General features: G+C 40.9%; 1 protein-coding gene across 4 annotated transcripts in view; it reads right to left on the bottom strand.

Annotated features, from left to right (window-relative positions):
• The window catches only part of LOC134347168 (long-chain-fatty-acid--CoA ligase 1-like), a 186952-nt gene that overhangs the window by 76385 nt on the left and 95702 nt on the right, over nt 1-14865 (bottom strand). For 3 of the 4 annotated variants that reach the window (XM_063049399.1, XM_063049397.1, XM_063049396.1), the window contains exon 2: nt 1342-1565. In XM_063049399.1, the coding sequence (XP_062905469.1) occupies nt 1342-1536 (195 nt within the window). In that variant the 5' untranslated portion in view covers nt 1537-1565. Of the gene's footprint in view, nt 1-1341; nt 1566-5728; nt 6233-14865 lie in introns of those variants that run through there. The other variant, XM_063049398.1, reaches the window with a different exon arrangement.

Genomic DNA, 14865 nt, shown 5'->3' with positions numbered 1-14865 from the left:
CTGTAATAGTGTCGTGCTAGCCGCTGCTCTGCCATGATGCCTGTTTAATTTAATGTTTTCAACTCCTACCCAAGCTGAACTGTTAGTCACATCAGGTCATCTAAGTATTCCAAGTTTCTCTTCTAATATCAGACATTTTACAATTAATTCAAGAATTGTATTGGAATACCACAGATATTTGAACTATTAATGCAAGTATTGTAGGACAAGTTGCACAATAAGAAAATGACTAACAGGGGAACTCAGGAGAATGCCTTTATGTAATATAGGGTCAGGAAATGGAACCAATACTAGCTCGGGTGATTTGACACAGGTGCAAATAAGAGAGTGCTCAGTCGACAGATGAAGAGGAAATCTAGAAATGGCAGAGATACACAAGTAGGATCACCTGTAAAATAAATTTAATACTGACCAATTAAGGCAAATAGCTGCTTTTTGACATGTGAATGAAGGTAGCTTACAGTGTGGACAATAGAATACCTCTCCACCCACTAAAGACCATGACTGAAGTAAGTACAAACGTTTGTAAATCCTTCTGAATCAGAGGTTCCCAACCCTCTTTTATGCCATGGATACCTGCCATTAACCAAGGGGATCGTGGAACCCAGATGGGGACTGCTGTTCTTAATTATCTCTTTGATGAATTCTATCAACTGGATTTAAAGCAGTAGAAATCAAGGTTATTTTGCAATCGCAGTCCTTCTTAAAGTAAGGATTGGAAGGCGCCCATTCAGAACAGAAATGCGAAGAAATTTTTTTAGCCAGAGGGTGGTGAATCTATGGAATTTGTTGCCACAGGCAGCAGTGGAGGCCAAGTCATTGAGTGTATTTAAGGCAGGGATTGATAGGTATCTGAGTAGCCAGGGCATCAAAGGCTATGGTGAGAAGGCGGGGGAGTGGGACTAAATGGGAGAGTGGATCAGCTCACGATAAAATGGCGGAGCAGACTCGATGGGCTGAATGGCCGACTTCTGCTCCTTTGTCTTATGGTCTTATGTCTTATGGTCTAATTATTGCAAGCTTTCTCCAACTCCGTAGTGTTGCAATTTAGAAGCACAAAATGCAGGTTATATCAAAAAATTCTCACCAGGTCAGACATTGCCCACTAAGAAACTAATAATTTCAGGTTAATGTGTTTTGATTGGGACTGACCTTACGAGTGTTCCTAGCATTTCCTGTTTTTAACTGAGATTTCCAGCATAAGCAGGATTTTACTCTATTTTTGTCTGTATGCAACTCACCCTGACAAAACGAAACACAGTTAATCAACCTGCACAGATTACTTTAATAAATGTTAATATTCACAATACTCTTAAATTCATCAGTAATTTCAAACCTTACTTCAATTTCCACAGACTGCATTGATAGGTTGCATGGTGGTAGGTGTGCTTTGGGTCTCGTAGCATACCAGTATATTGCAAGAGCTGCAATAGTACCAATCCCTATTACAGTGGATGATGGAAGAGAGCACAGGAATTGCTGGACTTCCCCCAATTCTGGAATACGAAGGTGTGTCCACAGTTCCTCTTTTTGCATTGTTGCAGTGGGTTCTTCACTTCTGTAGCCTGCAAAGAAGAGCGGACATAAGTACACATCTACTGGATGGAGGAAGAAATGCAATCAACCCTTTAGGATCATATACCTAAAGGAATTGAAAGTGAATTTTAAACACATTCGCTGACTTCCTGACGAACTGTCTCGGCCAAAACATCGACTGTACCTCTTCCTAGAGATGCTGCCTGGCCTGCTGCGTTCACCAGCAACTTTGATGTGTGTTACATTACCTGCATCAAGCTGTTCCAGATCAATACAAGTTAGAGTAAATATATGACTCAGAAAAACTTAAGCTACCTTCAAAATCATGCCTTGATCACTTCAGAAGTCATGCTGCATGTTCACTTTCCCACAAACATTTATAGTAGACAAATACATATTCAAATCCTTTCATCAGTTTTGCAGTAATATCAACTACTGGCTGGATGAACTTGTTGTCATATATTTTTAAGATGGCATGTGATTATGTAATGATTTCCACAATTTTAAATCTCCCAAATTTTCTCATGTAAATGCTCAAGTAATCAGGAAATAACCTGGAATATAATGATGTGATACTGAGACTTCTTTTACTCAACACCAGTTGTAGAAGGACATTTAACTAGGAACAAAGATGGTGAAACATTACTGTCCAAACTGATTTATATTTCTTGCATTCAAAGCCACTCAAAGTAATTAATTTTCAGAAGTTCTTTGAGTATTGAGCATTGACACTCATCAAGCTAGGATCACTGCAACACACAGAAAATGCTGGAGGAACTCAGCAGGCCAGGAAGCACCTATGGAAAAGAGTAAATAATTGACCGATGAGAGGTCTCAGCCCAGAACAACGACTGTTTAACGCTTTTCCTCAGATGTTGCCTGGCCTGCTGAGTTCCTCCAGCACTTTGTGTGTGTTTCTTAGATTTCGAGTATCTGCATATTTTCTCGTGTTGGCGAAGCTATGATCACTCTTTTTGACAATGAAGTATGTTACATTAATATCGTGCAGCAGCTATATGGTGGAGCTGCTGCATGAAGATACACAGCAGGATTAGCTTCATTTGTCACACATGCATTGAAACATACTGTGAAATGCATCGCCTGTCTGAAGATGTGCTGGGGGCAACCCACAAGTGTCACCATGCTTCTGGGACCAACATGGCATGCCCGCAACTTAATAATCCATACGCCTTTGGAATGTGGCTATAAACTGGAACACCTGGAGGAAATCCACACAGTCACAAGGAAAACCTCCAAACTCCTTACAGACAGAGGTGGGAACTGAACCCTGATTACTGGCACTGTAAAGTGTTACACCAGCCGCTACGCCACCATGCTGCCCTTTTATGCAATGTAAGCTGTTACATTCTCATCCTCCCTCATACCTAGAGTCCTTCTTAACCCAGAACATAAGGCAACAACACCTCTACCACAATTATTCTAAACATTAGTGCTCCAAAAACCAGTGCCCTCAGCCCCCTGCTTCAATGCCTGTGTGGCTAGGTTCTGTTCAATCTCCATCTGTAGGTCTGCAGATGATGCTACCACAGTGAGGTATTTCTCAAAGAACAATGAGTCAAAATACAGGAAGGAGATAGAGAATTTGGTGACATGTCATCATGACAACCTTTCCCTCATGATCAACAAAAAAAGCTGGTCATTGACTTTGGGGGTGGGTTGGGGGGGGGGGAGTGGTGCACATATTCCTGTCTTCGTCAACAGTGTTGAGGTTGAGAGGATTGAGTGCTTCAAGTCCCGAGATATCCTGAGACACATCACCAACAGTGTCTTGATCCAACTACATTGATGTCACAGCCAAGAAAATTCATCAATGCCTCTAACGCCTCAGAAGACTAAAGAAATTTAGCATGTCCCCATTGACTCTTACCAACTGCTGTTGTGACACCAGGGAAAGAATTCTATTTGAATGCTCAAGGGCTTGTTATGGCAACTGCTCTGCAAGTGACCGCAAGAAACTGCCTCCCCTTCATGGACTCTGTCTATACTTCTTGCTGCCTCAGTAAAACAGCCAGTATAATCAAGACCCACCCAACCTCAAACAAGTTCTCTTCAACCCTCACCAATCAGGCAGAAGATATACCACCAGGCTTAAGGACAGCTTCTATCCAGCTGTTATCAGACTGTTGAATGAACTTTCAAAGTATATTTAGTATCTAAGTACATGTATGTCACCTTATACAATCGTGAGATTCATTCTCTTCAGATAATAATGAATTATTAACCAATAAATAGACAATGTGAGATGAAGAGCCCTTGAAAGTGAGTCCATAGATTGTGGGAACATTTCAATGACAAGGCAAGTAAATTTGAATGAAGCCATCTTCATTCTTGTGTGATAAGATAGACTCTTGGCCTCACAAACTACCTTGTTTTGATCAACACACATCAAAGTTGCTGGTGAACGCAGCAGGCCAGGCAGCATCTCTAGGAAGAGGTGCAGTCGACATTTCAGGCCGAGACGTCAGGACGAAGGGTCTCGGCCTGAAATGTCGACTGCACCTCTTCCTAGAGATGCTGCCTGGCCTGCTGCGTTCACCAGCAACTTTGATGTGTGTTGCTTGAATTTCCAGCATCTGCAGAATTCCTGTTGTTTGACCTTGTTTTGATCTTCCACTTTATTGCTCAGTTGCACTGCACTTTCTCAGTAGCTTTTATGCTTTATTCAATATTGTTTTACCTCAATGCACTGTGTAATGATTTCATCTGTATGAACAGCGAGCAAGACAAGCTTTTCACTGTATCTTAAACATGTGACTATAATAAATGAATACCAATAACAGGCCTTTCAGCCCAACATATCTATTCCTACCATGTTGCCAGCAAGCACATTTGTCCCAATACCCTCTAATCCAATGTTTCCAACCTGAGGTCCACAGACCCTTCAATTAATGGCACAACTTCATGGCATAAAAAAGGTTGGGAACCCCCAAAAAACTTTCTCTATCCATGTGCTTATCAATAATATATGGCCTTTAAAAAATGAATAAGCATTTTCTGTAATTTCTGGTGTAAAGCCAACACAAAAATCACCCATTGTGGCCATGTATCTCTTCCCCCAAATGGTACGATTTCCCTTTTAGTGCAGAAATTAAACTGAATCTAGCACTGTTGATACAACTACCAATGCAAACTAATCTGAACTTTCAAAAGTCAAGTAAACAATTTAAGTTTTTTGACAGCGGCATCAGTGAACACACGATCATTCACATGAAAATGCATACATTGTATTATCATGCTAATTTAGTCACTAGAGATTTTGGTAGGGAAAAAAAAATCTTTCCAAACAAAAAGAGCTGTGTATATCAGCTTTCAAAGTAAATTTATTATGAAAGTACATATATTGTTTGTCACCATATACAACCCCGAGATTAATTTTCTTGTGGGCATAATCAATAAATCCATAACAGAATAATAACTATGATAGAATCAATAAAAGACTGCACCAACTTGGGCATTCAGCAGAAGACAACAAACTGTGCAAATACACTGTGCACAAATAAAGAAATGATAATAAATAAATATGCACTAAACATCAAGAATATCAGATCAAGAACTCCTTGAAAGTGGGTCAGTAAGTTGTGGAAAAATTTCTACGATGGGACAAATAAAGTTGGGTGAAGTTATCCCCACTGGTTCCAGAGCCTGATGGTTGAGGGGTACTCACTATTCCTGAACCGGGTGGTGCGAGTCCTGAGGGTCCTTTACCTTCTTGCTGATGGCATCAACAAGAAGAGACCATGTCCAGGTTCAGTCTTTAAAAATTGACCACTCTGTACCTTTGTACAACTACCTTTTTCCATGCATTCGGATCATGAGATTTGTCAATAATTCCAATACAAGAAGAAACATGACTAATGGATGCAAAGAATATTCAATTAAAATTAGCTGCAATCAGTCAAAGGTACAATTTAGCAGATGTTTTTGCATCAGTGTCTGGATTAATTTTAACTGCCTTCTGCACAATAGGCTGTAAAGTAGCTTTCCTAACAACATTGCACAGTAGCTGCCAATTTCTAAAACACTTAAAAACTACTATTCAAAAAAAATCAGCTCTGTACACGTGAAAAAAGTCCAGTGTTACTTATGGGTTTGTCTACATCAGACTCAATGTCAAAAGTAAAATCTAGAAATTACTAGAGACAATCAAAAAGATAGTACAGGGAAGACTAACCTGTGTCCTGTAAATGTAATCTGCAGCAAGTTTTCAAAAGCTGAAAATGGATCCGAAAGCCACAAATTGACCACTGTGTACCTTCGTACGACTACCTTCTTCCATGCAGTCGGATCACAAGATTTGTCATTGCCCAAGGTCACGCTCCAGGTTAACTACCATGTTAATAATAGATGATAACACCAGCAAATCTGATCGGCAATTCACTGTATCTAATTGTATTTCCAGACCTAAAACCAGTCAGCAATGAAATTATTTTTCAGATTCCTGAAATACACGGTGAAATTGAGGCAGCTGTACAAGCAACCGCACATTCCATGTATCAACTCAGTACAGAAATCTGTATGGCTTTCAACAAGAGGATAAAGCAGAGCCGTAATAGCGACGACAAATTTGATAAACGATATTTGATAAACTCTTCAGAAACCACCAGGACACTGCTTTGCAATATCCTATTCCCAGTGATCAAGGTAACACATAGTGAATGGAAAACCTGTTTTACTGGCTGTTTGGTTTTCTGCAGGGTTGGGGGGGGAATTTAGTTTTGTTGTGCCTGAAACTCATTTTACTGGGACAAAGGTGAAAACCCTTAAATTACAGCCTTAGTTGGCAGGACAGAAAAATAGACACCATGAGGAAAGCAGACCGGCATCTGAATGTCACTCCATTTTTAGAAGCACATCAGGCAAATGTAGCACACCAAACTTTCCCAACACACGTAGAGTTTTGCAATGATCTTCTATACCTTGACATTCAGGAGGCATCTGGCATTGCACTGTTGCACAAATAAACTGATATTCTCCAAACACAAATTCACAAGCCCTACTTTGCGTTTTAAAACCTTCAACTAAGAGTAAAATATAAATACTATTAATTCAAGTAGCTCTTCACCATAATAAAGTGAAGTTTTAAAAAGCATTAGCCTAAACTAAATCAACATGGGGTGAAATGTGGCTTATATTAGTAATAGTTTTTTTTCTGCTGTGTTATGGTTTTCTAGCTTCCTTTCACAAATTTGCTCTGAAACACTTGTTGTTCTTATCCAGGAAAATGGACAGTTGGCTGTAAGAGGTGGGGGAGGGAGAGAGGGTTTAGAATTAATTATATTCATTCACGGGATGTTGGCATCATCAACTACTCTGTACTTACTGCCCATCTGAAATGTCAGTTAAGATCACTAGTGGTTCTGGAGTCATATTGCAGATCAAAACAAGTAAGGGCAGACTTCTTTCCGGAGAGTTCATTGCAACCTTGCAACCACTTGCCACAACACAACCCCTCACCTTCCCCAAGGCGGATCTTGTGATAAATTAATAGGTAGACCACAATTAGTCCACCACATTATGCTTTTATTCCCGTAATTCATTAACTGAGTCTACATTCCCTGGTTGCCCTGTGACATACAAATTCATGTTTCTGTCGCTTTTGATATTTGTTCAGTAACTAATCCGGTGTGTTAACAAGCCCAGCTGCTTTAAAAATAAAGAATCTGCCTCGTACTGAAACCATTGCACTTTCTGAACCTCGGCTTGTTTAGTGAAAACTTCCAAACTTCTCTCCTAGCCATGCAAACACTTAATCATTTCTCTCAATCTTTAAAGCAGCAAGTGGTTAAAAAAGTAAAATGTACTTTTTGTTACTGCAATGTCTATGAGCAGCATTAAATTATAAAATTCAGTCAGAATAAGGTTTATTAGCACTGACATTAGCTTTGATTTTGTTCTTGATTCATAACACCAATACACTGCAATACATAAAAATACTACATATATAGGAAAAATTTAGATACATAGTGCTCAACTCTCTTCCCATCGAAGTTCCTGTCCAAGTGTGTACCGCCCCTGCCATGTCCCCTAGTAATTCATTCCATTTACCAACCACCCACTGTTTGAAAACTTGTGCCTCAGATTCCCTTCATATCTTTCTGCTTTCACCTTAAATCTATGTCATTTAGTTTTAGATTCCCCTATCGTGGAGAAAAAAAACTCACTATCCATGCCCCTCATAATTTTATAAACCTCTGCAAGATCACCCCTCTGAATCCTTTGTTCTGGGGAAAACGGTTCCAGCGTCTCCTTATAATAAACCCTCCAATCAAGGCAACATTCCCATGAAAACTGAATTGAAAAAGCAGATGAGGTTAATGAAGAGGCATACAATCTTACAAAAATTTGTGGTAGGCCAGAAGATACAGATTTTTAAAAAGAAAACCATGGCTGAAAGAATATTATAACAAAAAAGATAGAATATGAGAGCGAACAAGTAATATAGAAGAGACAGCAACAAGTTGGCCCCAGGGATGAAGAGGGATTGAGCAGGTTGTGTCTACATTCGTTATGGGCAATGATAAGACAACACACACAAGATGCTGGCCAGTGGCATTGACACTGGACTTTGAGGCGAGTAGTCCTGGGTTCGACTCCAGCCAGCTCGTTGCATGCTTTCCATCCGTGCTGGGTTGAGTGGGCCGAGCTAGCAACTCGGAGCAATGCCACAAGAAGACAATGCAGTGGGGAACAAGAAGAAGAAGAACACAACATACTGGAGGAACTCAGCAGGTCAGGCAGCATCTAGGGAAAAACAGTCAATGTTTCGGGCCGAGATTCTTCTTCAGGACAATTATAAGACAGTTTATTTGTCATGTGATAAATCCCCCCAAGGTGGGGACTGATAGAGTTGGTACTGAGAGAATATTTTCCCCAATCAGGATATCCGGAACGAGAGTGCAGTTTCAGAACAAGAGGCCATTCATATAAGATCAGCACAAACAACTTCTCTAGGAGGATCATGGAATTTTCATGGATCTCCATGATTCTGGAACTTTATATCCCAGAGAGCTGTGGAGGCAGACTCAATGACTGTATTCAAGACAGAGCTTGCCAGAAGAGAAAGAGAAAGTTCCATTGAGGCTACGAATGGATCAGTTTCCATCCCACAGTTATCAGACTCTAAATGGACCTCCTGGAGAATAAGATGGCCTCACATTCTACCTTGTCATGATCTTGCACTCATCATTTACTTGCAATGCATTTTTTTCCAGTCACTTTTACACTTATTTTGCATTGTTATTATTTTTACCTTCCTCTAGCTCAATGCACTGTGTAATGATTTCATCCGTATAAACATTATGCAAGGCAAGTTTTCACTGTATGTTGGCACATGTGAAAATAATAAACCAATCAGGTACACTCTTGGTGAATGGTAGAGCAGGACTGAGAGACTGATTTGCCTTCACCAACTCCCAACTTGTTTTTTTTAAAAAACAAGAGAATAGGTCCGAACAGAACCTTTGCAAGAATTCATTTTCTGAAGAGGGACCATGTCTCAATCAAAAGAGCAAAGTGCCGGTGGAATTCTACAAGTCAGGCAGCATCGGTGGAGGGAAACCGACAGTTGACATATCAGGTAGAGACCCTTCACCTGGACTGAAAGAGTAGAGGGGATATATCTAGTCAAAAGAGATGAGGAGAAAGGCAGGGGGGAGAGTAAGAGCTGGGAAGTGATAGGTGCCTCCAGGTGAGGAGAGAAGATTGGGATTATTGTTGGAGGCCAGGAGGTGACAGGCAGAGGAAATACTGAGCCACAGGTGATGGAATCGGATAGGAAAGGAAGGGGCAGCAAGGAACCAAATTAGGAGATCAGAAGGGCAGATGGCAACAGTAGAGGAAGGGCATCCAGCAGGAGTGTGTTGGTGATAGGGTCAGTGGAGGAGGGAAAAGAAACAGTAACAGGGGGCTGGGGAGTGCTCATGCTGCATGTGTGTACGAGGACCTGGACAGATCAGCAAGAAGAAAGTGACGGAGAGGAAGATAGTTTCCACAGATGCTGCCCGACCTGCTGAGTTCCTCCAGCGTGTTGTGAGTGTTGCTTTGACCCCAGCATCTGCAGATTATTTTGTGCTTAGGAAGTTAACTCAAACTGGAGAATTCAATGTTCATGACCATCAGGTTATAGACTACCCCCATCTAAATTTGACCAACTACATACATGGCAACCGACCCACTGAATATGACCTGAATGTCAGGTTTCTAGCTTCCATTGACCTCAACAAATCTAACATAGGTATCCTCACCCACCCTTGTGACTTAACGCTAAAATACAACCTTTGTCTCTCTTGTCTAAATCAAAGATCATACAAAACTATGCTGCTCACAATTTCATTTTGCACTGAAGCAACACACACAAAAGTTGCTGGTGAACACAGCAGGCCAGGCAGCATCTCTAGGAAGAGGTACAGTCGACGTTTTGGGCCGAGACCCTTCGTCAGGACTAACTGAAAGAAGAGCTAGTAAGAGATTTTCATTTTGCACTGTCCCATTTGTCCATCGTCCCTGCCTTGAGTTGCCTACACCGGCTCAGGGTCCCAGCATGTGTCTCAGTTGTAAAATTTATGTCACGTTCAGACCCTGCACACCCATGCTCTTCCCCAGTTGTGACCTTCAGGGAACTATATTCCTTCCTACCGGTACTGCAGCCTCCTGAACATCTCTTATATTGATTGCTGCTCCTCATAAAAGAAACATCGAGCAAAAGCAATAAATTAAGAATGCAATTTGAAAAAGAGAAGGCAAGCAAAAGCCCATCAAGGTATACTACCTCCTCCACGATAGGTAGGTGCCTTGTGCACCTCCAACCATATATTCAATTCTTGCCCCACTTATTCCCCCCAAAAATCATACACAAAAAAATAACAGGTTAAAACTTGAATCAAATTATCTGGAAAATTCCATGCCCTGAGACAATTCAAACTAGCCTGAGTGATAAGATAAAGTGGGATTAGCAAAGGTTAGAGTTACAAAATGTGATAATGGCACAAAAAATACTCAAATAGGAGTAAAGATTACTGTGTCATTGTAAAACATTGAAGAGCTGCCTACATTGCAACATTACAAAGTATCAGCAGGAAAAAGTGAGAGAAATGCATCACCGAGGCAACACCGGGTCATCATCCAAACAGAACTGTTCACAAATGTTTGAACATGTTAAAACAAATAGGTTAACAGAAATACAGCCCAAGAGCTATGTCATAGTTACTACAGTAAGCTACGGACATGATGGCAAAAACTGGAAAAGGAGCGGCAATTATTGCAGGCAAAGTTAAAACAATCTCATTGAAGATAAACTGCCTGTGAAAACACCACCTAGAAAAGAACTGCAACAAAGGATACAAAGCCCAGTCAGAGATTTAATCGAGTTTTTTTTAGTGTGAAGAGATAATGAACTAATGATCCACCAGAATGTACAAAATATATACATGAAAAAACAGCTCAGCTCATAAACCCTGCCATTTAGTTTATTTACTGCCCATTATGCCACTGGTGTTTAAGGCAGCAATGAAAGTCCTCCATCTCAGGAAGTGTTCACAGCTTCCTTTATCATGTCAGTAGCTGCCTCTCAGTTTTCACGACGGTCAGTCATGCAAATCCCAGGTGGAGGTAGAAGGATACTTCATTGTTGTTTCCGTAATAATTCTGTTTTACCAGTCAGGGTTGTTGGCCCTGGGATGAACTCCCAAACCTGAAGGACCGTTGGACCAGGCTTAGACTGGCCTCAACCTTTTGACCCATTCGGCATGGGTGACCCTGCCAAGAGCCAAAGCATGAAGTCCTGACTCCAGCCAACATGGCTTTCCAGGTCATTGAGGCACACAAGCCTCGAAACCCAATGGCAAGGTTGTCGTCCTCTTGGAGGACCATTTAATATAATCGTGTCTAATCTGCCTCATGCCTTCTGCCAGGTCCCCATGCTCCTCAATTCCCTTAAGTTTCAAAAATTTATCCATTTCCTTTTTAAATACTCCATAATGATCTAGCCTCCACAACACTCTAGAATTCTAGATTCACCATCCTTTGTAATAAGTTCTTTCTTCAGTTTTAAATGACTGTCCCCAATCTTATAACTATATCCCACTCGTGGAAAGATCACAACATCTTATGCTCCCCAAGGAAAGCGTGTTTCAGTAAATCCACCTCTCACTCTTCTAAACTCCAAAGAATACAGAACTAATTTCTTCAGCTGCCTATGATATGAAACAATTTCACCCCAGGAATTAGCTGCATGAATCTCTTTTGGAATTTCTTCAATGCCAGTGTATTTCGTCTTGAGTAAAGGAACCAAAATGTCAGGCAGATAAATTATTCGAGTAAAAATAAGTGAATTTAGCTTTCCAACTTTGAACTTGGCAGCTTACTACCACTTTAGTTGTGCAAGATTGAAAAATATTCATTTCAGCTTGTCGGATATTTGCTTTTGTTACTGTAATGGCTAGAATATCCATACTATTGAATTATAAAGAGATTAGTCCTCCAACTACATTTCACTGGTTTTCTCAAACTACATCTTGTTTAAATCTAGAAAAAATTAGAAGTGTCATGTATGACCCATCTATTAAATTTCATGAGATGGAGACCATTTATTCAATATTTCCACATGATGTAATTTGACCCTTGCCAAATCTATTTGGTGATTTCAATATATGGGGAGAGGAGCGGAAGTGGTGACACTATTGGTTCTATCTGAGGTATCATAATAGCCCTTTCTTTTTCTTTTCCTCAGTTTTCTTTTAGTTTGTATAGATTAGTTTTTTTTAAAAAGGGAATATATTTTTTTTCTTTTTGTTTTTTTTTACGATATTTTTGTATTTTATGTATACTCTTTATATATTTTATTGTTAATCTGTGAGACTTTGGGAGGTTTACTATGTGTTACCTGACTATATGCTTTTACAATTATTAATTAATACAATCCCAATTGTTCTGTACTTTCTTTATAAATGTGTATGATGTTGAAACTAATAAAAAAATTGAAAAAGAAAAAAAGAAAAGAAAAATATTCATTGAAATGAAGGACATTAAAGATAATGAACAATTTACCGGTTTCCCTTCCTCTTCCCTTTGTAAAACCATGTTCCTCCTAGCCAACAAAATTAGCAAGTCTTCCCCTTTCGTTCAAGAGCCTGATGGTTGAGGGGTAGTAACTGTTCTTGAACCTGGTGGTGCAAGTCCCGAGGCTCTTGTACCTTCTACCTGATGGCAGCAGCGAGAAACAAGCATTAGCTGGGTAGTGAGGACCTTTGATGATGGATGCTGCTGTTATGCAGCAGTGGCATCAACTTGGTGATACCAACAGGCTCAATAAACTGATTAGAAAGGCTGGCTCTGTTATAGAGATTAAACTGGACACACTGGACACTGTGGTAGAACAATGAATCCTATGGAAAATCCTGGCAACTCTAGACAAAGTTTCTCACCCTCTGTATGCTACCTTGGCTGAACGGAGGAGCACTTTAGTAACAGATGAAGATAACTGCACAGCTCCAAAGAGTGCTACATGAGGCTAATCTTACTCTTGGTTCTATAATGAGTCAACCTATAGCCAGGGGCCTGATGACTCCCTCCTGTTGGTCAGTTTGAGATAATTTTTTCTTTCTTCTCTTCTGATATTTGTATATCTGTATACTTATGATGCTACTGTGATGCTGTAATTTGGGATCAATAAAGTATCTGTCTATCTTTTCTACGGCAACATTTCATGTAAATGTGCTCAATGGTTAGGAGGGTTGTATCCATGATGTACATTGTGCAGGTGGGTACTTGATGGTCAGCATAGACATGCAGGGCTGAAAGGCCTGTTTTTCTGCTGTTTGACTCACCACACCAAGTTGATCCTGACTGTGCAGATGGCTAGTTTTTGCTTGTTTTCCTGTGCTTAGCTGCCACTTAGCAGAACAGGTTCATTTCTTAGGAAACAGTCCAAAAAGACATGCCAGGTTGGTTAGTCTGTCATTGTAAATTATCCCGCGATTAAATTAAGGTTAATCGGGTCTGTTTGGGGCTGCTGGGTGGCGTGGCTTGAAGGGTCAAAAGTGCCTACTCTGCGCTGTATTGCCAAATCTAAAATAACAATACTCCCACGGGACCATACATGGCACATGTCCCACCCTCAAAGTGCATCATCTCACAGTAACATGCCGAATAGTCCCAGAAAAACCTGTAGTTGACTTGTATTTTCCTGCGTTTGAAATTTTGTGATTTCCACTAAGTTGGCTAAGAATTATTGCTGCAGAAGTATCAGGTTCCCAACAGCTCAGCACGCAGAAACAGGGAGGTCAGGGTGTTCATTCCACGTTCTCCACACTACAGGGGAAATGGAGGGATCCACACCAGATCTTCAGCACAGCACCATCATCAGTCCTGTATCTCTCTGCATACTAAGCCAGAGCCAGTCCTGTTAGGACATAATTCCTGGCGATGCACATTGAGTGATAAGGGAGATGGCAAACTACACAGAACAGTGAAGCACAGTACAGATTGTTCAGCCCATGACTCTTTAACTTGTTCCAAGATCAATCTAATCTTTCACCTTCCACGTAGCTCTCCATTTTTCTTCCATGCACCTATCTAACAGTCTCTTAAATGTTCAAAATGTATCTACCTCTAGGATCACCCTTGGCAGCACAATCCAAGCACCTACGACTCCAAGTAAAATACCCCCTAATGACACCCCTGCCCCCCCCCATATGTTCATCCCCAAACAAAGTTATTGCCTCCTTGTATTAGACATTTCCACCCTGAGGAAAAGGTCTCCAGCAGTCCATTCCATCAAACTGAACACCTCTATTAAATGTAAACACAAGGAATTCTACACATGCTGGGAATTCAAGCAACACACATCCACACATTTTAATTCCACATCCCATTCCCATTCTGATATGTCTATCCACGGCCTCCTCTACTGTAAAGATGAAGCTACACTCAGGTTGGAGGAACAACACCTTATATTCCGTCCGGGTAGCCTCCAACCTGATGGCATGACCATTGACTTCTCTAACTTCCGCTAATGCCCCACCTCCCCCTCGTACCCCATCAGTTATTTATTTATATACACACACACACATTCTTTCTCTCTCTCTCTCTCTCCTTTTTCTCCCTCTGACTATACCCCTTGCGCGTCCTCTAGGTTTCCCCCCCTCCCCCTTTTCCTTCTCCCTGGGCCTCCTGTCCCATGATCCTCTCATATCCCTTTTGCCAATCACCTATCCAGCTCTTGGCTCCATCCCTCCCCCTCCTGTCTTCTCCTATCATTTTGGATTTCCCCCTCCCCCTCCCCCTCCCACTTTCAAATCTCTTACTAGCTCT

The sequence above is a fragment of the Mobula hypostoma genome, chromosome 5, assembly GCF_963921235.1.
Source record: "Mobula hypostoma chromosome 5, sMobHyp1.1, whole genome shotgun sequence".
In the NCBI taxonomy this organism is placed as follows: domain Eukaryota; kingdom Metazoa; phylum Chordata; class Chondrichthyes; order Myliobatiformes; family Myliobatidae; genus Mobula; species Mobula hypostoma.
This window is presented reverse-complemented; position numbering and strand designations above follow the sequence as displayed.